Source organism: Pleurodeles waltl, chromosome 1_2 (assembly GCF_031143425.1).
Source record: "Pleurodeles waltl isolate 20211129_DDA chromosome 1_2, aPleWal1.hap1.20221129, whole genome shotgun sequence".
In the NCBI taxonomy this organism is placed as follows: Eukaryota; Metazoa; Chordata; class Amphibia; order Caudata; family Salamandridae; genus Pleurodeles; species Pleurodeles waltl.
The window spans coordinates 1,322,569,695-1,322,593,762 of NC_090437.1; the positions used below are offsets into that span (position 1 = coordinate 1,322,569,695).

General features: G+C 46.8%; 1 protein-coding gene across 1 annotated transcript in view; it reads left to right on the forward strand.

Moving 5' to 3' along the window:
- LOC138296270 (uncharacterized) overlaps positions 1-23,614 on the forward strand; it is a 44,121-nt gene extending 20,507 nt beyond the window's left edge. Inside the window, exon 3 of the mRNA XM_069235237.1 lies at positions 20,377-23,614. Within this exon, the coding sequence (XP_069091338.1) occupies positions 20,654-22,465 (1,812 nt within the window). The 5' untranslated portion in view covers positions 20,377-20,653 and the 3' untranslated portion in view covers positions 22,466-23,614. The remainder of the gene's footprint in view (positions 1-20,376) is intronic.
- Positions 23,615-24,068: the final 454 nt, after the last annotated feature.

Here is a 24,068-nt window from a genome sequence, read left to right on the forward strand (position 1 = left end):
TCCATCATTTCATTCACTCATTCATCCCTCCATCTGTCCATCTACCCATCCACCCTTTCACTCATCCATCCAGCCTTTCACTACAACACATTTCTATCCGCACTTTCACTCACTGACTCACCCACCCACCCTTTCATGTTATTTGAGTCTTTGTCTGCTGTGTAGCAGATAGAAGAGGCCCATCAAGAGCTTCACGCAGCTATAGCTACTAAAGCAGAGGGGAGTGGATTACACCCCATACTAAACCTTGGGTGAACCTGAAATTCAAATGTCATCTACATCTTTAAAAAATCACCCTCAAATTTAACCCACTACATCAGCCACATAAACTGATACTTACGTGTGACCCTGCATGGCTTGGTACATCTGAAGTAAGACAAGGCAGCACAAGTTGTTGACGTGCTTTACTCTGCCACATTCACCCCTGGACTTTAGCGCATTCCCAGATTTACCAAGACTGGTAAGCCTCAGAATAATTAAAAATGCAACACCGTCCCAGGGGAGGTATAACGAAGAGAACTATTCTTTCCTCTTTCTTTGTGTGCTGCATGAGAGGGTGTAAGGGAGGGTGTATGTGTGGATGACAGGATAGATAGATGAGTGAATAGATGGATGGATGGAGTGAAAGGATGGATGAATGGAGTGAAAGGGTGGATGGATGAATGAGCAAAAGGATGGATGGATGACTGAAAGGGAGGGTGAATGAATGGATGAATGAAAGCATGGGTCTGTGAGTGGATTGATGGATGAATGAGTGGGTGGATGGGCAGATGAGTGAAAGGGTAAATTGATGGATGGATGAATGTATATAGGGAAGGATGAGTGAAAGAATGAATGGATGGATGCATTGACAGGGTGTATGGATAGATGGATGCAGTAAAAGGATGGATGGATAGATGAATGACTGAAAGGATGGATGGATGAGTGAAAGGGTAGATTTAGAAACGGATGAGTGAAAGGGTGGATAGTGTGTGAGAGGGCCTCTTTTTGACATGGTTTTTCCCCCACGTTTTGCATGATGTTGATGTGTTCTAGAAATTCTAGTGCCCAGGGCCCCTGCTAACCAGGTTCCTTGGGCCAGAGATCTTTCCCTAAATCTGTTTTTATGCATTGGCACAAATGGATAAACCTTTAGCTATCACTATCAGTCCCTAGTAAAGAGCACCTAGGTGCCCAAGAGGATGGGGTACTATGGGTAGGCCCCTGTTGGCAGCAGCACTGATTGTGCCACCCTCTAGGGCCATGCATCCAGATACACCCAGCACTGCCATCACAGTTGAGTGTCTTGGTGCAAACCTAAAATACAAACTTGGCATGGCACAGTGCCTGTGTGCCCTGTCCACCATACACTGCATTTAGTATGGGTAAGTCACCCCTCTGACAGGTTTTACAGCCCTAAGGCAGGGTGCTCCATATTATATGTGAGGGCATAACTGCATGAGCAATATGCCCCCACTGTGTCCCTGCCAAACCTGGGACATCGTGAGTGAATAGAGCAGCCATTTTAATCTATGTGCTGGACACTGGTCAACACGAGTTTCCCAGCTACATGATGGCCACTCTGATCCGTGGGTTGTTTGGTATCAAACAATTTATTCCTAAATGTACCCAGGGGCCACCTTAGAGATGCCCCCCACAAAAGCTAACTACCTTGGCATGGCTGCTGACCGGTCTTATCCAGCTGCCACCTCCAGACAGCCAATATACAAACCTTGGGGGAGAGGATTGCCTCCCCGGTTTGTAAGACAATGCCCTTCCTGGGTGGAGGAGCTAACACCCCCTCCCTCAGGAATGTGCACTGTCCTGGCGGTGAGCTTCAAAAGGCTTACCTCCCTTGAAACTCAACTTCCAAGCCTGCTGCTAGCAGCAGCTGGCTCCCCTCTTTGCAAAACCCTACTTCTGGTGGAAGCAAAGGCAGGAATCCTAACAAAGGATAGAAGGAGTGGCCTCTCCTGGCATGCACCACCCCTAAGGTGTGGCCTGCGAGGTGGACCCTCAAATTCAGTTTCCTTCATCTTGGAAAGGAGGAAAATAGCCAATTAGGTTCAGGGCATTGACCATTCCCACAGGAAGTGGTCACTACAGTGGGATCCTGCTAGCCAGAACCCCAGTGCTCATAGTGAAAACCCTACATGTCACTGTGTTTTGCCTGTCTCACTGGGATCCTGCTAACCAGGACCCCTATGCTCATAGTTTGTGGCCTAATGTGTGTGTTGTCAGTAGTGCTTAACTGTGTCACTGAGGCTCTGCTAACCAGAACCTCAGTGCTTATGCTCTCTCTGCTTTTTAATTTGTCACTATAGCCTAGTGACTTCATTCACCAATTTCAATTGGCACACTGGACCCCCCTCATACGTCCCTAGTATATGGCACCTAGGTACCCAAGGCATTGGGGTTCCAGGAGATCCTTATGGACTGCAGCATTTCTTTTTCCACCCATAGGGAGTTCAGACAAACCCTTTCACAGGACTGCCACTGCAGCCTGCGTTAAAGAATGCACACATTATTTCACAGGCATTTTCACTGCATGTAAATAACTTATAAGTCACATATATGTCTAACCTTCATTTAATGAAGGCTAGGTGCAAAGTTACTAAGTTTGAGGGCACAGGTGCACTATTAAAGGTCTTCCTACATAGTTCAGGGTCAATTCCTGGTACTTTGTGAGTGCAGGGATGCCATTACACGTGTGCACTACATAAAGGTCAATACCTATATGTAGCTTCACAATGGTAACTCCGAATTTGGCCATGTAAGGTTTCTAAATTCATGGAATTGTCCCCCCATTCCATATCTGTTATTGGGGGCCCAATTCCATGCATCCTGGGGGCTGCACTATGGACCCCCAGTACTGCCAAACAAGCTCTCTTAGGCTTGCACTGCAGCTACAGCTGCTGCCACCTCACAGACAAGGTCTGCCCCCTTGGTGTCTGAGCAGCTCAGTCCCAGGAAGGCAGAATAAAGCATTTCCTTTGGGAGCAGGGTGTTACACCCTCTCCCTTTGGAAATAGGTGTTACAGGATGGGGAGGGGTAGACTCCCCCAGCCTCTAGAAATGCTTTGAAGGGCACAGATGGTGTCCTACTTGTATAAGCCAGTCAACACCGGTTCAGGGACCCCTTGTCCCCTGCTCTGGTGTGAAACTGTAGAACGGAACAGGGAGTGACCACTCCCCTGTCCATCACCACCCTAGGGGTGGTGCCCAGAGCTCCTCCAGTGTGTCCCAGACTCCAGCCATCTCGCTTTGCAAGGTGTGGGGGCACTCTGGAAGGCTCTGAGTGGCCAGTGCCAGCAGGTGACGTCAGAGACCCCTCCTGTTAGGTTCTTACCTGATAAGGTAGCCAATCCCCCTCTCAGGGCTATTTAGGGTGTCTCCTGTGAGTTCTCTTCAGATTCTACTTGCAAGTTTCCAGCAGGAAACCTCTGCAACTACTACTTCATCCTCCGACCTCGGATCAACCGCAGCCTGCTCCAGGAACTGCTGTAACAGCAACAAAGTATCCAGAAATGATACTTTCCCTATGCAACTTCAGCTCCAGCCAGCATCTGCAACAGTTTCCACGTTGTGCACACTCCTAGGACTCCCTGTCTTCACCATGCACCAGAAGGACCGAAGAAATCTCCCGTGGGGTGATGGAGTCACTCCTATGCTCACGCAGGTACCTTCCAAGTCGACGGCTGGTTCTCTTGGACTCCTCTACTGGCGACGAGCATGCTCCTTTGAACACACAGTGTGGACCCCATCAATAAAGACTGTTCTGAGGTCCTGCTGCTGCAATTTGGAGGAGGTAAGACCTTGCCTTCCCCCAGAACGACAGTACCCCTGTGCACCATGTCTTCTTCAACTCCTGAGGCCTCTGTGCACTATTTGCAAAATTCCTTAATGCACATCGTGGCCCAGGGCCCCAGCACTCTATCCTGCCATTCTCAACCCGCTGAGTTGATCTCCAGCGGTGTGGTACCTTGCTGTGTAGTGCTGCACCAACTGCATTTTGCACCTCCTTTGTCCCCGTGTTGTTGGACTCCCGTGGGTTCTATCTGGTGCTCTAAGGGCTCTTTGAAGTGCTGAGAGCCCCTATTTCCTCCTCACACAGAGGTGAGGCCCTCAGGTCCCTCTTGGGTCCAGATAGTGCCTAGTTGATGCAAAACATGACTTTCCCTGAACCAAGGCTTGTTGGAGGAATCCAGTGCCAAAACTCACCTGCATCCAACTTCACGACATAGGACATAATTTGCATCATCCTAGGGTTCAATTCTGCAGTCTTTGTCCAACCGGGGACTCTTCTTTTGCACCTTCTTCTGGGTTGGCAGGAGCAGGGGCTCCTGTCATTCCTAGAACTTCTTTCAACTCCTGGACTTGGTCTCCTTCTTTTGCAGGTCTTCAGGTCTAGGAATCCACTGTTTGTTGTTTGCAGACTTGTTTGTTTCTTGTAATAATTTCAATCACGTGGTGTAGTTTGTCCTAAGGAAAATTGCAGTGTGTTACTCCTGCTTTTCTGGGCTCTGGGGTGGGGTCATTTACTTACCTTTACTGTATTCTTACTCTCCCAGCGATTCTGCACACACTACACTTGTCTGGGGAGAATTTGTGATTCGCACTCCGCTTTCTTAGTATATTATTTGTGTTGCCCAAGACCTATTTTCTCCCATTGCATTCTATAGCATTTCCTATTGTTTGCACTATCCTATGTCTAATTACTTGCCTTATTTTGGTGTCTAGTGTATATATTGTGTATAATACTTATCTCCAGAAGGAGTATTGTCTCTAGGATATTTTTGGTACTGTGTCACCCAAATAAATACCTTTATTTTTGGTAACACTGAGTATTGTCTTTACTTGTGTATAAGTACTGTGTAACTATAAGTGGTACTGCAGGAGCTTTGAATGTCTCCTAGTTCAGCCTAAGCTGCTCTGCCATAGCTACCTCAATCAGCCTAAGCTGCTAGAACACTACTACATTTCACTAATAAGGGATAACTGGACCCTGTAAGTACCCAAGCTTCCCACTGCAAACCAAGCAGGCCTCCTACAGCTGATATCTCCTGAACCAAAAGTCACAATTAGACCCGACGAGAAACCAATAACCACCAGGACAAATGCCACTAGTGTGTCAAGTATGGTGGCACTGCGCTCTCCAGTGGCCAAGTCATGCCAATACCCCAGGAACCAGTCAGTGGACGTCGGAAATCAAGTAAAACAGCTCCCCCTGAGTTGCAACTGCTCCAGAAGAAATCCCAGTCAAGGGACTTCAGGAATACTCTGGACCTCCCACCAGAGTGCCCCTGTTGTCCTGCAGGCGACCCTGACCGCGACCGGCATCTGGACCAGAGAGGCATCTTTGCTCACAGCCCTTGGATAAAAAACTCACCCTGCACCCGGCAACCCTGCGCCCTGCAACGAGGAACCAGCTGTGTCCCAAGGGTCCCTCACCCCTTGCAACCACAACACCACAAGGGGACCCCAAGGCACCACCTTTAAACCTGCCCCTGTAGCCCTTTTCCAAGTGGTTGCTCTCAGTGGCTCTACACCAGCTCCAAGAGTCTTTCCAACACTGCTCCTGCCAGAACCGGGAGCCACACGAACTTCTCCTGCTGGCACAGCGTGCCCACTGATGACTGCGAGCAACCTGACTAAACTGAACTTAGTAAAGCAACTGTATGTTTTTATATGCATTTTTATACATGTCCTTCCATTGATTCCTATGGTGCGTAATTACTCACAGAAAGAATGCATTTATTAAAACTGGAAAAATTAATAACTTAAAAAGTACTTAACCAATTATTGACTATCTTAATCTAAATAATTGTATAAAAATCTGAAGTATTTTTATAAATTGATCCCAAGATATTCCTTTGTGTGTGTGAGTAGAATGATTGATAGTGTGAGTACAACAAATGCTTTGCACTTCTCAAAGATTAGCCTAACAGCTTGACCAAGCTACCTCAAAAATGAGAGCATTAGTTGATCTACTTTTTGCCTCTGGAAACAAACATGTGGTTGCCTGGACCCCTAAACAGTGTGCCCAGTTTTGTGCACTACATAGAGGGCCAGCCGCCTACAGATGGATGGAAGGATGGATGACTGACGGAGAGATAGATGGATGGATGGGTAGGTTTGATGGAAAGGTTTGGAGATGGATGGATAGGTTTGATATGGGTGGGCAGATGAACAGAATGGTGAAAGACCAACGGATAGATGAAAGAATGAATGTTTGACAGAATGTAAAGGTGGATGGAAGGATGAAAGGATGAATGGATAGATGGTTGTATGGAATAGACAAGAGAGCTATTCTGGGGAGGGTAGTGATGACTTGCTCCATTTGCTTGGTGACATAAGATCTTTGGTTCAAAGTGGGGGGTATTTACATTTTCTGGCTACTCCCTTGTAGTATTGTACACCTCCAGTAGTAGCAGCTCTAAATAATTAGATTTTGTATACATTTTCACATTGTGGTAAGTATACTTCTCAAAGCAGAATGGTTCTATTTTTTCCTTCTAACGTTGCGTTTGTTGATGGAGCTATTTCGATAGCTCATAGTCTGTAGATTATAATTATTTGTCACATTATTAAAACAGCATTAGCTATCACAAACAGTAGATGACATGGTACAAGTTTTATCAAGTACTATGAAATATATTATAGCTTAGTTTTCAATCAAATACTGATCTGTGTTTCCCATATCTCTGTTGTGGCTGTGCTGCAAAAAAGATCATTGAGAGAAAATGTCCCTTTTTGCTTAGTCACACCCATTTTTTGCTGAATTGTATTGCTGGTTTTTAGACTCTTCTAACTGGGGTAAAGTTGTCCAGTGTCCGGTTTATGTACTCTGACAACTAAAACATGTAACAAATTGGCTAATCTCCGATTGGCCTAGGCAACCCTTCTATAATGCCACAGTTTTTAATGTGGAAACTACACCAATGGCATGGAAAGGTAAATGTCACCTAAACAGCAGCACAATTTGTGCCATTCACTTACATGACAAGGAAAACATGGCTTCAGGCCTGTCGTAGTAGCCTGACTACAGCAGTTGAAACCTGCAGTCCGACCTTCCAAAATAACCCTTTAGATAGGGGTAAAACATTCCTTTTAAATATTAATAAATCACCCCTATTTGTCACACAAGGTAGGGTGCATGGTATTTAAAAGTGAGATGTAGACATTTAATGTCACAAAATCCCTCCAGTGACTAGCACCCAAAAGCTATTTCTACTGGAGAAGGCTCTAGCTGCCCTAGAGAAACACTGGAAAGCAATCCTAAAATTGAATTCTGTTAGTTTGGGTTTGGATATTATTTGTAATATTTATTAAAGCCAAATCCAATGGTGAAGTAGTATTTTAATAACTAATTTGCATTAGCTCTCCAGCAGTGGTGCCCAGGCAGTGCTTGGCCTTAATGGGGTGTGAAAACTGCTCCCAGAGCAGGGGGAAGCAATGCTCTGGGACCGAGGAAGTGTTTTTCTTCCCTTTGCAGAAAGACCAGCTAGAGTAGACCCAGGAACCTTATAAACCTGTAAAGGGAATGCCCTTTCACAAGCAAATTTAAGGTACGACCTGGAGAAGGCAAATCATTGTTTCCCCAGCCAGGTTTGCTTCAGTTTGGATAACCACTAGGGAGGAGGCTACTCATTTCCTTGGGCACACCTCTGTGCAGGCGCACAGGCTCTGTACAAGGGTGAAGGGGATTACGCTGCTTGGACTTTAGAAGCAACCTGCTCTGTGGGATTGTTTTGTCATAGGACTTCCTTTGTAGTAATGAAACTGGTGTGTTTTGGGGGGCTGTACCACTGAATGTAGGGGACTCAGTCCAATCCCACACTGTGTGACAGCTGCTGGCCTGACCCCTCTGGCCAGCTAGCAGCACCTCACAGATACCGAAGGTAAAAGTGATTTGTGACAGCCTATTGCATGATACTCTTCGACTCCTCAGGGAAGTCGTGGTAAAAACAGATCATAGCTCTTTTTCTCAGTTACACAAGTTTCCTACAATCAAAGACAAACAGAGTCATATCTTGGTTCAACATGATTTATTGAAGCAAATGCATTCTGTATAAAAAGGCATGAAGTGCAATTATGAGGATGATAAAACACAACACTATTACAATGGTGACCAGTAACGTGAAACACAGAAACAACCCTGCCATATTTGTCACAATAGAGTATCTAATATTCCTACCCACACTACTGGGTTTCTACCTGAGAGCAGATAGCAGTGTTAGTCCTAGTTAGCCCATCTAGTCCGGGGACGGTAGCCCAAGCCGCAAACCTCTGTTGGAGGTAAACGAGAGGTTGGTTAGTCTGCTGGAAATCCCCCCCACCATAGAAGAAGAGGAAGCGCAGACTTTCAGCTGAAACTGCATAGGCAACGTGCATCATAGGACGGTGGTCTGACTAGAAATTACCCTCTAAGGATGGTGAGGCAGCGTATTGTTTTATAATAAACATTGTGTTGTTCGGAGAACTGCCCAAACGTGACAACACATCTTTTTTGGTGTAAGGTAGACATTGAACTCTCTGGACTGGCAATACCCAGGTAACTATTGTATGTAGCCTTGGCATGAGCACAAAGTGAAATATCATGCAAAGCAATGAATAGCAAAATTCTACAGAGGACAATAGATAAGAATAATAAGACATTGTCACTAGAATAAAGCCTTGCTAAAACAATAAAGGGAATAAAATGACAAGTGACCCGGTAAAGGGTCTCATGCCTCAGATCTAGAGCTATGTCCCTACATACCTAACAAAATAACCTCACAACAGTTTATAGTAAAGCAAATAGGAACTGCTGAAAAAGTAGGGGTAGGGATGCCTCTGTGAACTTTTACTCCACTTGTTAGGGAAGTGCTGGAGATACCCCCATCCACTAGCTGGTGCCGACCTTAAATTTGGCACCCTTCTCAGGACAGCTTCTGGACCTGCAGAAGAACAGAAGAAGAACTGCACCCGCTGCTCAACATCTGTGAGGAGACCTGAAGGGCTGGACCTGTTTCCATTTAAACAAGACAAAGAAGTGGACTTCAGTGGTCATTTGGCAGACCTACTGTGTGGCTACAGAGATGCGAAAAACTGCAAGGGAAAGGCTTTTTTTCCCTGAAAAGTCCACCTGATCAGTTACAACTGAACCTGGACTGGACCTTTTTGTAGGCTTCTGCTGGAGTGAGTCTTGACCCCGGAGTGCTGTCCCTGATGTTCTGGGACCCTTGGCTGTGTCTAACTGGACTTCTCTTACAATCGCGGAAAAACTGTGCAACTGAGAAAAATTCTGATTTCCAGCCGCGGGAGGACCGGTAGTAATCAACCAAGTCAATATGGCCTACGTGCAATTTCACTGGGCAGGAGAGACAAGTTTCTCTGTTTAGAGCAAATCCGTTTCAGCAGGCCCCCAGTTAGAAGGAGATTGTTTTATACAGCTTGCAGCCGTGTCAGGAATCTGAGCTCTGAAAAAGAGACTAAGGGCCTGATTTAGATATTGGCGGATGGAATACATGAAGGATATCATGTCCGCCGTATCACAATCTCCATAAGCTATAATGGGATCGTAATACCACAATGGGATATGCCTCATGTTTGTGACAGAGTATTCCCCTCCACCAAGATCTAAATCAGGTCCTAAGTCCAAAGGTAGACATCTTGACCAGGAACAGAGGTATTCCCTGGGTGCAAAATTTAACATTCCTGCTCTGACCAATTGCCACTAAAACCAACAGCTTCAGTGGTATCTTGCTTAATGTCTGTCTAACTTTGGAGGGACTTCCCCAGGTGGAGGATTTTTACTTCAGTTTCAGAGGTTAACTCAGAAGATAAAATGGTTAACAGGCAAAAACCTGCTTGGTGTATCCAACCTGCGTTTCCTCACGGTCAGCCTGAAAATGTACCTAGGTACTGGTCACATGCTAACAGTACCTTCTATTAGCACTTTACTTTTTCTAGGTGATTTCTGTTAAAAATTTAAAAATGTATGTCTGTAGTTCGACAGATTGTATTTTTATATTTGTGTGTATTTTAATTTAGTACACTGTACTATATTTTTATAAACTGGAGTGGGAATTTTATTGAGCTGTGTTTTTTACTTTTTAACTGTTTTAGTATTTCTAAGCCCGTCTGTTCAGCAACATAGTGACCAGGGGCTGAGGGCAGGTTTAAATTATTGAAACCTAGAGCCAGATTTATGAAGGGATTGCGCCATGCTTGCCCCATGCAATGTGGTACTTGCATGGGGCAAAGCACTGAGGCCCATATTTATGGTTTTGCCGCTAATGCAGTTTTGAGCCAAAAATATTAATGCCGGCAAATGCCATTCCTTAGGGCCATCTTAACGCCATATTTATACAATGGCGCAAGATGGCACTAAGGAATTACTAGCGTCTGGAAAAAAGACGCAAGCTGGGCAGAAATGGAATTAGGGAGTATGCGCTAGTAGGTCAGTAATGACGTTAGGCTGGTTAGCAGCAAAATATATGCCGCTAACCAGCCTAGTGTAATTTTCTGACGCACAAGCAGCCACAAACATGACTAGAAAGGAGTCATGCCCACCCAATGGCCAACACAGGTGACCAGTGTCCCCTGGGCAAGGCCATTAGACCCAGTGCCAGGCAGAGGGCCCCATGCCAGGGGCCCCCAATGGCACCCCTAACAATTATAAAAAATACTTAGCACTACTTGCCTGGGATGGGGTCCCTCATCCTGTGGTGTCCTTCTGGTGTGGGTGGGGGTGTTCCTGGAACTTGGGGTGGGCATCTGTGGGCCCATTCCATGGTGTTTGACCATGGAAATGGGTCCACAGCCACTCTAATACCTGGTTTGACCCAGGCGTTAGATAATGATGCTAAGCAGGCTTAACACCATTATCTGGGCCCGCCTACTCCTTGCTCGTGGTCTCTGCGCCGGAGTATAGATATGACGGGAAGGGGGGTAGAGTCATTTCGAGGATGGGAACGCCTACCTTGCATCTCATTGACGCAAGGTGGTTTGACGCATCCTAGAAATAGCGCTAAGACCAATATTTTGACGCTAGATGTGTCTAGCGTCAAAGTATAAATATCGTGTTAGGTTTGCGTCATTTTAGCATCAAAATAAATTACTCTAAAATGGCGCAAGTAGAGTATAAATATGACCCCAAGTCGTATTTATGAAGCCACACAAAGCCACTATGCGTGGTTTTGAATGGCTTCACAAATATGGAGTAAGGCAAGGCAGCACAAATTGCTGCATTGCTTTACTCTGCTCAAGGGAGGCGTTCCATTGTAGTTGCCAGGGTGTTCCCATGCATCTCCCATGGTTTTTGATGCCTTCCCAGATTTACCAACCCTGGTCAACCTGGGAATGCAACAAAATCTCATGCCTACCCTGGTTAGGTGTTACAAGAAGAAATATCTTTATTTCTCCTTGTTTGTTTTTCCTTTATATGTGTGCTGCATTCTCCAACACAGATAGAAGGAGGACAGACCCTCTCGGGGGTATTGTGCAGGAAGTTGAACCTTGATGCACAAAAACAATCCTGCATGCAATGCAGTCAACCTTGCACCATGGTGCAAGGGTTCCTGCATTGGCGCTAGGCAGCCAAAAGGCGCCAGTGCAGGGTGAAAGGACGGGAATGCGCTTATTGGTTAAATACGGCACATTCCTGCCCTTTCCCTGTGATGCAGGGCAGTGCAGCAAGGTGACTTTCTGTGCTGCCCTGCACCAGATTTTTATAAATATGGGCCCTGGTGTTTTACTGAACAAGCTGGTGACTTTATTACTTATGGTGGACTACCATCCACACCAGCAGCCGCGGCCCGTCCTTTGGGGCTGAGGGGCCAAGCCCCCTCATTTTTTGCAACTTATGAAGAGTGCCTGTGAGGCTGAGCAATGGTCAAACTGACAGACAAACTTCATTTTCAGATCAGGCAGTCAGGAACGAGACCTGCGCTTTTTGCACAGACTCCTGGCTGCCTGAGCTGAACTTTGCTGGGCTGAAGAGGTCACAGATCCTATGGGCGTGACCTCCTCAGATCAGCAGAGGTGCCTCAAGGCCCTCCCCCTCGTTGACGAGGGGAATCGTCACCCATTGACTCTGACCTGGGTGCTTCAGTTTAAAGCCCTGGAACGCACAGGGTGCGTGCCAATCAGTGACACCTTGTCACAGAGTGGGGTGGGGTCAGCAGTCTCACTGATCCCATCTCGCTCTGTGACGAAGTTGGGACTGCTGCCTTCCCTCCCTGGCTGACAAAAAGAGGGAAGGCGGCAGTTCCAACGCTACTGGTACCTTCGAGGCAGAGCTGAAGGTTAGCGTGTGTGTGTTTTTAAATGAATGGTTCATGCTGGAATGTTTGAAAATTTGATAATGAGTGTTGTGAATGGATGTGTGTGTGTGTGCGCATGTGTGAATGAATGAGTGTAAGTGTGAGTGTGCTTCCCCCCAACTTCTCCTCCCTCCTAAAATTACCAGCCGCCACTGCACACCAATTAATAATGAACTTTCTTATAGTGATGGTGAAAAACTGATGTTGATGCCATAATGTAGGCATAGATGCAGCAGTGAAAACAGCAGATGTGATGCCTAGGCTGCTCCAATAACCCTTTTTTTCCAAAATTTCTCCCCTGTGATATTCTTAGTGATTATATTCTTAAGATGCTTTGACACACTGTTGATAGATAGCATGCACATAGAATAATTAGCTATTTTAATTGTTTGTAGTACATTCCTTCTGTTATCTATCCATCTGTCTTGCAATAAAGTAAAATATCCCTTGGAGTTGAATACAAATCATTTGAGAATTAACTTTAGGGAAAACAAAGTAATGCATTTGGGCTGCTAGCAACCTGATGGAAGATCAGAGGTTCCTACTGTAGAAATCTCCAGCAGAGCTATCCTTCCTTGGCCAGCTCACTGTCAATTGTTGAGAATATTCACTAGCACTGAGTTGGAAGTACATACGTAAGAATTCCTTGGGTGCCTGCCGTACCTGACCTCATGAATATTCCCACCTTCAGGAATTTCAGAACACATGAATCATTTGTGATTACACTGTGCACAAATCCGTCTGCTTTCAACCACTGATGACTTTTTTCATCTCATTCCATTCCTTTGGGGTGAGGTGAGTCCATGGCCAGGGCACAAACTACTAGGCTTATAAGGCTTCATGTTAACCCAATGGATCTACCCAGATTTAACTTCTTCCACCTTTCACCTGTCTCTTTAATACCCTAATAAATATAAATACCCTTCAGATGGGGGGGCGGATTCCTTGTATGTGATGCTCAGGTTACTAATGGGAGTGTTGTTAAAGTTAAAGAGGACAGAGAGAAAGAGAGTGAAGTTAGGCAATTCCACCACACGTTCCATACTTCATGATAATGTGCCAAGCTCTACGAACCCCAAAACCCAAAAGAAAACAAACAACACTGAAACTCCTCTGCCATCTGTCTGCTTTACTGCTTACATAAGGGCTGATTGCAAAACCCCAGCAGTAAATCCTCTTGACTGTGACCGTGCCCTTCCTCCTTTGAACAAGCAATAATGAGCCATGTGCAGTCATATGGGCCTTACAGACCGTAATGGAGACTAACTATGAGGAACTGTGGGCCGGATTTAGATCTCGGCGGGTGGGTTACTCTGTCGCAACGATGAGGGATATCCCGTCCACAAAAATATAAATACTATATGGTATAATTTTGTTTAGGTTTCAAGCAGACGGGATATCTGTCACTGTTGTTGATCTAAGTCAGGCCTTGTGTTTTTCCGTGTTAGGTTCAGCGTGATTTTGTCATTTACAGTCCATTGACACTCCTATTTTTCACCTGCCTTGAGCAGGTGGTAAATGAGAGTGGAAGGGGCAGTGATGGCTTGCGGGAACGGGCTTGCCAGGGGATGCCCATTGTAAGGAGGTAGTCTAGTAGTTGGCCAAGGTTGCAGCCTTGAGGAAGGTGGGGAAGAGAGGCCAAGCTGGAGCATTTGTAGTTCAGAGGGACTATTGTTTTCCCTTGTCAAGCTCGCAAAGCTTAGTTGTGTCCCCTGACCTGTTTTGGCCAGGTGAAACACTCCCCGCGTGCACAGCACCACCGAGCCGTGCCCGTGTCTCCCCCTCCCCGCCCTCGCTGCTCCAAGGGATCGAGGCCTTCCTGGACCCGATCCGCCCTGGTGCCTGGTGAGCGCTAGAGTGCTTTTCTGTTTCTTTGTTTCTCTGTCCATCTTTGTTGATCTTTGGCTATTTTTGTCTATCTTTCTTGCATTCTTGCATTCCTTGTTCTGTTTTTTTCTGCTTTTTCACTTATCACTTTTCACTTTTTCCGCCCACTGCTCCCCGTATTGCGCCTTTTTTTCCCGCTCTCTCTCCGCTCCCCCGCCCCCGCACTCCCTTTTGCCCGTGCCTCCCGCCTCCCAGCTGCTCCTCCCGCCCCCCTCCCTTCTTAATGGCGGTCGCTGCACGCTAAGGTGAGTGTCCCCTGACCTGTTTTGGGCAGGTGAAACACTCCTCGCGCGCACAGCACCACTGAGCCGTGCCCGTGTCTCCCCCTCCTCGCCCTCGCTGCTCCAAGGGATCGAGGCCCTCCTGGACCCGATCCGCCCTGGTGCCCTGTGAGCGCTAGAGTGGTTTTCTGTTTCTTTGTTTCTCTGTCCATCTTTGTCGATCTTTGGCTATCTTTGTCTATCTTTCTTGCATTCCTGCATTCCTTCTGTTTTTTTCTGCTTTTTAACTTTTTGTCACTTTTCACTTTTTCTGCACACTGCTCCCCCGTTTTGTGCCTTTTTTCCCTCTCTCTCTCCGCTCCCCCGCCCCCCACACCTCCATTCGCCCGCGCCTCTCGCCTCCCAGCTGCTCCTCCCTCCCCCTCCCTTCTTAATGGCGGTTGCTGCACGCTAAGGTGAGTGTCCCCTGACCTGGTTTGGCTAGGTGAAACACTCCCCGCGCGCACTGCAACACCGAGCCGTGCCCATGTCTCCCCCTCCCCGCCCTCGCTGATCCAAGGGATCGAGGCCCTCCTGCACCCTATCCGCCCTGGCGCCTGGTGAGCGCTAGAGTGCTTTTCTGTTTTTTTGTTTCTCTGTCCATAATTGTCGATCTTTGGCTATCTTTGTCTATCTTTCTTGCATTCTTGCATTCCTTGTTCTGTTTTTTTCTGCTTTTTCACTTTTTGTCACTTTTCACTTTTTCTGCCCACTGCTCCCCCGTTTTGCGCCTTTTTTTCCTGCTCTCTCTCCGCTCCCCCCGCCCCCGCTCCCCCATTCGCCTGCGACTCCCACCTCCCAGCTGCTCCTCCCTCCCCCTACCCCCTCCCTTCTTAATGGCGGTCGCGCGCAGCGGGCGCACCGGAGGCGCGCCAGAGGCAAGCCCGTCTGCGCCTGTCCTGGCCTGGACAGCGCCCAGCGCCCAGCGCCAGAACCCCTGGACCCCGCAACAGCCACACCGCCAGCCTCCGTTACGACGCCAGCACCCTCCGCGAACTCAACACCGGTCGAGACACCACCTGCTTCCAGGCCACTCCGAAAAGCACACATGGACCCTTCTCCTGCCGCAACTGTAGCTTCACCTGCGACAGAGCCTATAAACCTCCCAGGACCAAGACCAACCACCTCCACTGCATACTCCTTAACACTCGCTCTGCACGTAAGCACGCCATCGAGCTCTGGGACCTGCTCGACACTGCCACTCCCGACATAGCCTTCCTGACCGAAAACTGGTGGAACGACTCCTCAGCGCCGGACATCGCCATAGCCATTCCGGACGGGTACAAGATCTCCCACAGAGACCGCATCAACGGAACTGGAGGAGGTATAGCCATCGTCCACAAGGCCACCCTCAAAGTCCACACCCACGTGGATGACTTCCTCAACTCTGCCAAACTCCTACACTTTCAAATCCACACCAACCCCAACACCACCCTCAGAGGAACGCTCTTCTACAGACCTCCTGGACCCAGGGCACTGTTCAGTAACGCCATTGCCTACCTTGCCAGCACCCACGCACTCGCCTCCACGGATTACATCCTCCTCGGGGACCTAAACTTCCACCTCGAAAACAATAACGACGTCAACTCCACCACCCTAATTGACAACCTCGCAAACCTTGGCCTCAGACAACTTGTCGACGCACCCACCCACGCCGCTGGTCACACTCCAGACTCCATCTTCTCCACAAGCGACCACCGCACCACCAAACTCTACTGGACCGACCACCACTGCATCCACTTCACCTTCAAGAAACAAACCAAACACCACCACACCGAGCGACCACCCCGTCGATGCTGGAGCAAAGTCACCGAAGATCAGCTGACCAACACCCTAGCCCAGAAACCGCCCACCGACCCCACCGACCCTGACATCGCCGCCCACAACCTCAGGCTATGGATCAACGACTGCGCCAACCACCTCACACCACTCAAAAAGCCCTCCAACAACCAAACCAATAAGAAAGCCACCGGTTTCACCAACGACCTCCAAGCCTCCAAACGCAACTGCTGTAACCTCAAAAAGAAATGGCTCCACGAACGCACACCGACAGCCACACAGCACTCAAGAACGCCACACGCAGACATCACCAACTCCTCAGGCTAGCAAAGAGATCCTCCTTCAAAACCGGCCTGAAAAACAACCCTCATGACTGCAAAGAACTCTTCAACATCGTGAAGGAGCTCTCCAACCCCAGCGCCACCGTCAACGACATCCCTTCCTCCCAAGAACTGTGCGATGCCCTAGCCACCGCTTTCCACCGAAAGATCGCTGACATCCACGACAGCTTCAACACCCCTACTACCTCAAACACGCCAGTCTCCCCCTCCATGAACTCCACCTGCACCAAACGCCTGACCTCCTGGACCAGCATCAACGAAGACGAGACTCGCAAGACCATGAATTCCATCCACTCTGGATCACTGTCAGACCCGTGCCCACTCCACATACAGAACAAAGCAGACACAGCCATCGCACTTCACCTACGGAAGGTCATCAACATCTCCTTCGAAACAGCAAGATTCCCGGAAAGCTGGAAACATGGCAAAATCAACGCTCTACTCAAAAAAACGAAGGCGGACCCCAAAGACCTTAAGAATTTCCAGCCCATCTCCGTGCTCCCATTCCCGGCGAAGGTCATTGAGAAAATCGTCAACACACAACTTACCCGATACCTCGAAGACAACAACATCCTCGACCCCTCCCAGTCCGGATTCAGATGGAACCACAGCACCGAGACCGCTCTCCTCACCGCCACAGACGACATCAGAAGCCAACTTGACAATAGAGGAACATCAGCCCTCATCCTCCTAGACCTGTCAGCCGCCTTCGACACAGTCTGCCACCACACTCTGAAAATCCGTCTCCATGAAGCAGGGATCCAAGAGAAAGCCCTCGACTGGACCACATCCTTCCTCTCTGGCAGGACCCAGAGAGTCCGCTTCCCCCTTTCCAATCCGAAGCCACCAACATCATCTGCGGTGTACCCCAGGGCTCAGCCCAACGCTGTTCAACATCTACATGGCCCCCCTCGTGCAAGCGGCCCACCAACACAACCTCAGCATCATCTCCTATGCCAACGACACCCAACTCATCCTCTCCCTCACCAAGGACCCACACACCTCCAAAACAAACCTCCACGAGGGCATGAAGGCCATTGCCGACTGGATGAGAGGCAGCCGGCTGAAACTGAACTCAGATAAAAATGGAGGTCCTCATCCTTGAGCCCACCCCCTCCACCTGGGATGACTCGTGGTAGCCAGCCATGCTGGGAACCCCACCAACAGACCACGCACGCAACCTTGGCTTTATTCTCGACTCATCCCTCTCTATGTCAAAACAGGTCAACGCCATCTCCTCCTCCTGCTACAACACCCTCCGCATGCTTCACAGGATCTACAAATGGATCCCAACCGAAATAAGAAAAACAGTAACACAGGCCCTTGTCAGCAGCAGGCTCGACTACGGCAATGTACTCCAAGCAGGCATCCCGTCCAAACACCTGTAACACCTCCAACGCATCCAAAACGCATCCACCCGACTCATCCTCAACATACCCCGCTGCAGCCACATCACCCCCCACCTGAGAGACCTGCACTGGCTCCCCGTCAACAAGAGGATCACCTTCAAGCTCCTCACCCACGCACACAAAGCACTCCACAACACCGGACCAGCCTACCTGAACAACAGACTCAGCTTCTACACTCCCACCCGACAACTCCGCTCTTCCAACCTCGCCCTCGTCTCCATCCCCCGCATCTGACGCAAATCCTCCGGCAGCAGATGTTTCTCCTACCTCGATGCCAAGACCTGAAATACCCTCCCGACCGACCCAAGAAAGATCCAGGACCTCCTCACCTTCAGAAGACACCTCAAGACTTGGCTCTTCGAGCAGTAGCAGCACCCTCCCCTTTTTTTTCCCCAGTGCCTTGAGACCCTCACGGGTATGTAGTGTGCTTTAAAAGTGTATTGATTGATTGATTGATTGATTGAGTTGGAGATGAAGCAGCATCTCTACTCAGAGATACTCCAATGACTGACTCGTATTCAGGTCCATTGTGGTATGGTACTATGAAGGTCTACAGTGACCTTGGGTCTGTGTTAGATTTTGCCGGTTGGGTTATTCCATCACAAAGGTGACAGATAGCCCGTCCAACAGAATATAAATCCAATTATAACCTATGCGATTTATATTTCAGCTGACGGACTATCCATCACCGTTGTGACATAGTAAACCTTCTGCTGAAACCTTGTCAATCTGATTTTTTAGATTATGTTACGTGACATTACATTATGCAATGTTATGTTACATAGATTTGCAAAACTCTCTCTTGTGGGTGGCAGGTCATTCTACACTTTAGGAGCGATGCAGAAGAAGGCTTAACTGCTGGATCTGGTTTTCCAAGAACATCAGATGTGTGCAAGTTGGAGTCTGGTTGAGCAAAGGTATCTGAAAGTACACGCGACTGCTGATGTATGCTGGGCCAGAGTTATGTAGTGTTTTGACCAAGTGGGAGAGGAGTTTGAATTGTGTTTGTTTGTGTCTAGGTAGCCAGTGTAGCTCCTTGAGGTGAGGGCAGTTATTTGCATGGTGTCTGAGATTGAGAGTGATTCTGTCCTCCGTGTGCTAATTGATCTGCAGCCTTCTGGTGAGATCTTTGTTGATCCCAGTTTACAGGGTTTTCCCATAGTCCAGGTTTAGGATGATGATGGTATGAATGACGGTTTTCTGGATGTTGGTTTGGAGTCATTTGAAAATCTTCCTTTGTGTTTTCACGGTGTGGAAGTATGGGAAAGTGATGGTCTTGACTTGGGTGGTCATCTCGTCTTTGCAGACTATGATGATCCAGATGATTTTTGCCTGGGTTGTGAGAGTGGAAGTTGGACTTAGGCCTGTCGAACCCCAGGTGTAGTTCCACAGTGAGTTGTTTGACCCGACGATTACAACTTTGGTCTTGTTGTGTATTGTTGGTATAGGAGAGGACGTTGATTTTGTGAGAGCCGATGATGCTGGTCAGAGGGATTATGTAAGCGTTCAAGAGGGCCAGACTGAGTGAGGCTCTTTGTGGGACTTCGCATATGTGATCACTGGCGTCTGAGGTGAAGGGTACTAGGCTGACTAACTCTATCCTGCCAGTCGGGAAGGAGCAGGTTCAGCATTTTTTAATGGCATTTTTGTCATGTTCTAAATTTCACATTGTACTTTAATATATTATATCACACTGGGTGATGAAGTGTGCATACAACAACCTAGTAAAACCCACCTAGTAAAACCCACAGTACGTAACATATATTGTATATGTATTGACAAAAATGGCTTTTTATTGAATTAATTTCAAAGTTCATGTAAATCCTTTTGATCAACACATTGTATAGCCCTCAAAAGTACTCGGAAGTTCTTACAGTTGACTGAACATGATGTTTTGATAATTTTTTGCTGCTTATGTTTGGCCTTTCATTCAGCCACATTTCTTGTATGATGTTTTGAAACAAGCCTCTCTTTGTATGGAACATAAGCCTTTTCTAAATAAAGCTAAATAAAGAAATGGAATATAAAATAAGGAAGTATGATATCAGAGAGAAGGCATTGGTTGGCAGCTCCCACTGGTCGGGATCAGAACTACTGCCATCTGCTAGAGGTGACCCTTCTCCTTCATTGTTCCTCAAAGAATTCACAGGTATTGTCTCCTCTCTGCCCTATCATTAAATTGGGTAGAAGCGGGCCATAGATTAAACTTTCAAAATGGGAGGATGAACTTTGTGTAGGATGCTCTACTGGCACGTCTGGTTGTGTCTACTAACAAAGCAGCATGTACAGAAAGTTAGGTGTACAGAGATATAAGGCAGCCTCAGTGAGTCTTACCTTTGCCACTTGTCAAACTTTTTTTGAAAATGTATATTTTACCTTCCTCAACATATTTATAAAACTGTATTATCTCTAGGACGCAGGAGAGAAGTGGACTGTACATCAACAGCTGCTAATCTCAATGATGCAGTCAGAAGTGTCAGCAAAGCCCAGGACGTGAGGCTGGATACTGAGCTGATGATGAAACCCTACGCCAACTGGGAAGAGTTCCTGATGCCTGCCCCCATCTCCATCGCTATCCTAGGAGAGCTGGCAGCCATTTCATCAGCTGGAGGGGACTTCTCTATCAACCTGAATCCACCAAAAGGTGGCTTCCAGTTAATGAAATACCCAGATTCCTTTGCTGCATCCTTATGCAGGTTTGTAATTCAGCCTGGTTTGCCTTCAACACAGCAAACAAAAACATGGACCAGATCAGGATCCTCTCAGGTTTCATCCCAAGAGCCAATGCAGAAATAGTCAAGATTCTGTTCATGCCGACTGTCACTGTTAATGCCCTCCTCCCAAAGAAGCTGAACAGTTTACTCCGCGTGTCCAAGGAGTGCACGTCCTTAGCTCAGTCTGTGGAGGGAAGCTTTAATGAGACAATATATCTAATCCAGGAGGTGCTTGAAGCTTGTGTGAACTCCAAGAAGGGCTACGAGAACAAGCTGACCGATGTGAAGATCGCCCTGGAGCAGCTCACCATGAGAGAAGCATCCACAGTGAAATCTTTACAGATGGCCGAAGCATTTAAGAGTGCTACTGAAACCCAACTAAATAATTCAATAAACTCCTACAAGGATGCAATGGACAAATTGCCCTCTGTGATGGAAACTGTTGGTGCTGATATTCTAGGAAGCATTCTTAACCCGCCATCTTTCACTGGAAACAAAGCTGTAAAACAAGAGTCAGAGGCAGATGGTCCTGCAGATGGTAATGGTGACAAGGATGATGTGAAGTCCTACACTTGCACCAGCAAAGTCTGTGCCACATCCAATCAGGTGACATCACTTGCAAACAGTCTTTACAATGTCGTAGACAGTAAAAAGGAAACCATTACCATGAAAATGGTTTATAATGAGAGAGACCATACAATCACAACAGACTATCAGAAAAAGCATTTATTGGGCTTACAAAAGGATATAAATGATGAAGGCACATGTAAAGCAAAAAAACAAATGGATCATTTTCTGCAAAGTGGCATTGCTATTTGTGAGGCCTTGCAGAGAGCAGCCACATCTGAGTCGTTGGATGAGAAGCACTTGAAGCTCATTGCTGAAAAGATAAGATCCCTAAGGGACATCTCATTAAGCATCGATTCATATTGTAAAAAAGTGACGGATGCCCCTCCTATGCAGATAAGGCCCCCAAATCTGTCTGCAGCTGCAAGCAGTGGCGGGATTGGATCTCAGGCTGCACAGATGGCCTGGGCCAGAGTGGAACAGGCCAGACTACAATTAAACAATACCCAGGTCATGTATATGAAGACATTTGAGAATCTCAAAAAAGAAAACAGAATTCTAACAGAAATCCTGGTAGAAATGAGGAGCCACAAGCTGGACAAGATTGATTTTGACACAGCCAAGAACATGCTCATTAAAGGTTTGGATGCTCTGTCAAAACTCAAGGAGCAGTGGGAGAAGATGATATACTTCTTCCAGATGATGTCCAGCCTCATTGAGTCCTGCCTTGTGAAGTCTGTCAATGACTTAGTGGAATCTGCCCAATCGGTGCAAAGCATTACCGGTTATTCTGCGGATGCCTTCGTGAAAGACATGTTATTCATGCGGGTATCCCATGCAAGCAACATAGGCTACCTGGTCAACATGATATCAAGTACTTACTATGAAGTGTCTCAACGCTACCTGATGGACCGTGTGAGTGCTTTAGGAATATTCCTCACCATGAATCCCTCAAACCCAGAGTTCAAGCTAGAGCGCCTGAAGTTACAAACTGGCTGTGAAGATGCTCAAACAGCAATCCAGAACTTGGTAATTTCAAAGAAAAAAGAGTTTGACATGAGTGTAGAGGCACGAGTCGAAGTAATCAATTGCCAGCTGGGAGCAGCAATTCCACCCATGTCAGAAGCAGAAAGGAAGAGCATTAGTGAGGCTATACTGGCAGGGGCAAGTGCTGCTGGAAATTCCAGCAATAACAATCTAAACATGAATGACTTTTTTTAGTTTTTCTAGCACATTTTCTTCTATTCATGCTTATTTTATCATTCTTCGCTTAGACAGGTATGATTTGGAGTTAGAGGGTAAGGGATGTTTGTTGAGGATATTTGGTGTGTGCAGATTTTCTAACTAAATGTATGTTGTACATTATCTGAAATTGTGATGGAACCACAGGCAAACATCACACAATGCTGATCCACTTACATATGATATCCGACCTGGAACTCAAAGGTATCACCAATAGTCAAGTTAGTCAATTTTAAGTCAATAACACTTATTTGATGCCATAAAACAGGAGGTGTCCGGGCACCGGCTACATGTCCTGAAATGCTACCTACAAAAAAATAAACATTTAAGTTCAACCTAAATGAGGAAGGTACTTAATGTCTTCTCAACATTTCCTATACAAAGTAATTTCCTGATCTCAATTGGAAGATCATTGCACAGTTTTAGATCAGTGGCTTGCAACAGTGTCTCTTCCAGATTCTTTGACTATACTTGCAGGAGTTAAACCAGTCTATAGCTTGGAATTTGAAAAGTGACATGGCGTATATGCTTTCATCTTTTGTCTCCAATGGTCCAAATATGAACAGTAGACATTCTATAAATTATTGTGGAGCCCAGAATATAATTCTAATGGGAATGGGAATCTCATGGCTGGCCTACATGCTTAGGATATCTCCATCTAGCAACCACCTGTTCATTAGAATTTGTTAGGGCTGAATTAGAGTATGACAGAGAGCGTACTCTTGTCTCAAAGGTGATAGAGTACCCTCTCTGCCAACGCTATGTTCCATTGACCATCGTTTAGAGGCAGGTGCAACTTCAGTATGTAAATGGCAGAGACTACTCTATCACCACCACTTATGTGCTCCTCCAATGGCCAGATAGACTAACGGCTATGAGAGATTTCAGCCATGTATCCTCTCACCCTAGAGTGGGTAGACAAATGGCCAGTTTTCACTGTCCGTCACCTCCAGGTAAAACCTGATGATAATTGGCAGTGAAAACTGCAAATGACCCCCTCAACCATGGAAGAAATCTTCCATGTGAGGGGGTCCTTGTTATTTTTTGCTTTTTACTTTTAAAGAGTGTGGCATTGGGATTTTCTTTTTGAAAAAAAAATAAAGTTGAACGTTTGAAACACTGGTCCATCACGTTGGCGGATCTGTTGGTCAAAAGTTGAAAGCATTTACATGAACTAATGTGATTGTGGTTCCTGTAAATGCAAGATATGTCTACTGGGCTGGCTGATGTCTCTAAATGTAGGGTTGTGGGTATCTTTGCCATGGCAGGAGTAAAGTACCCTTGCCATGGTGAGAGTAAAGTACTCTGCCATGGCGACGTTATTAAATCCACACAGTTTGAGAATACAGGTGGCGCAAGCATCTTAAACACCCTTGCTTTGAGCTTAAAGGTATATTAAACAAGGTTGCCAGTTATTGCGAACCCTGAAATTAAAGGTGTATCTCGGAACACCATGCCTCTCCCTCTCACTAAGAGTATTTTTAAAATGCCACTGCCTCAAACAATAATGGAGGTGGAAATATGGAAGCAAAGAGCTATGCATACTTGTGTCAAGTAGGGGTTAGGCTATTAAACATCATAT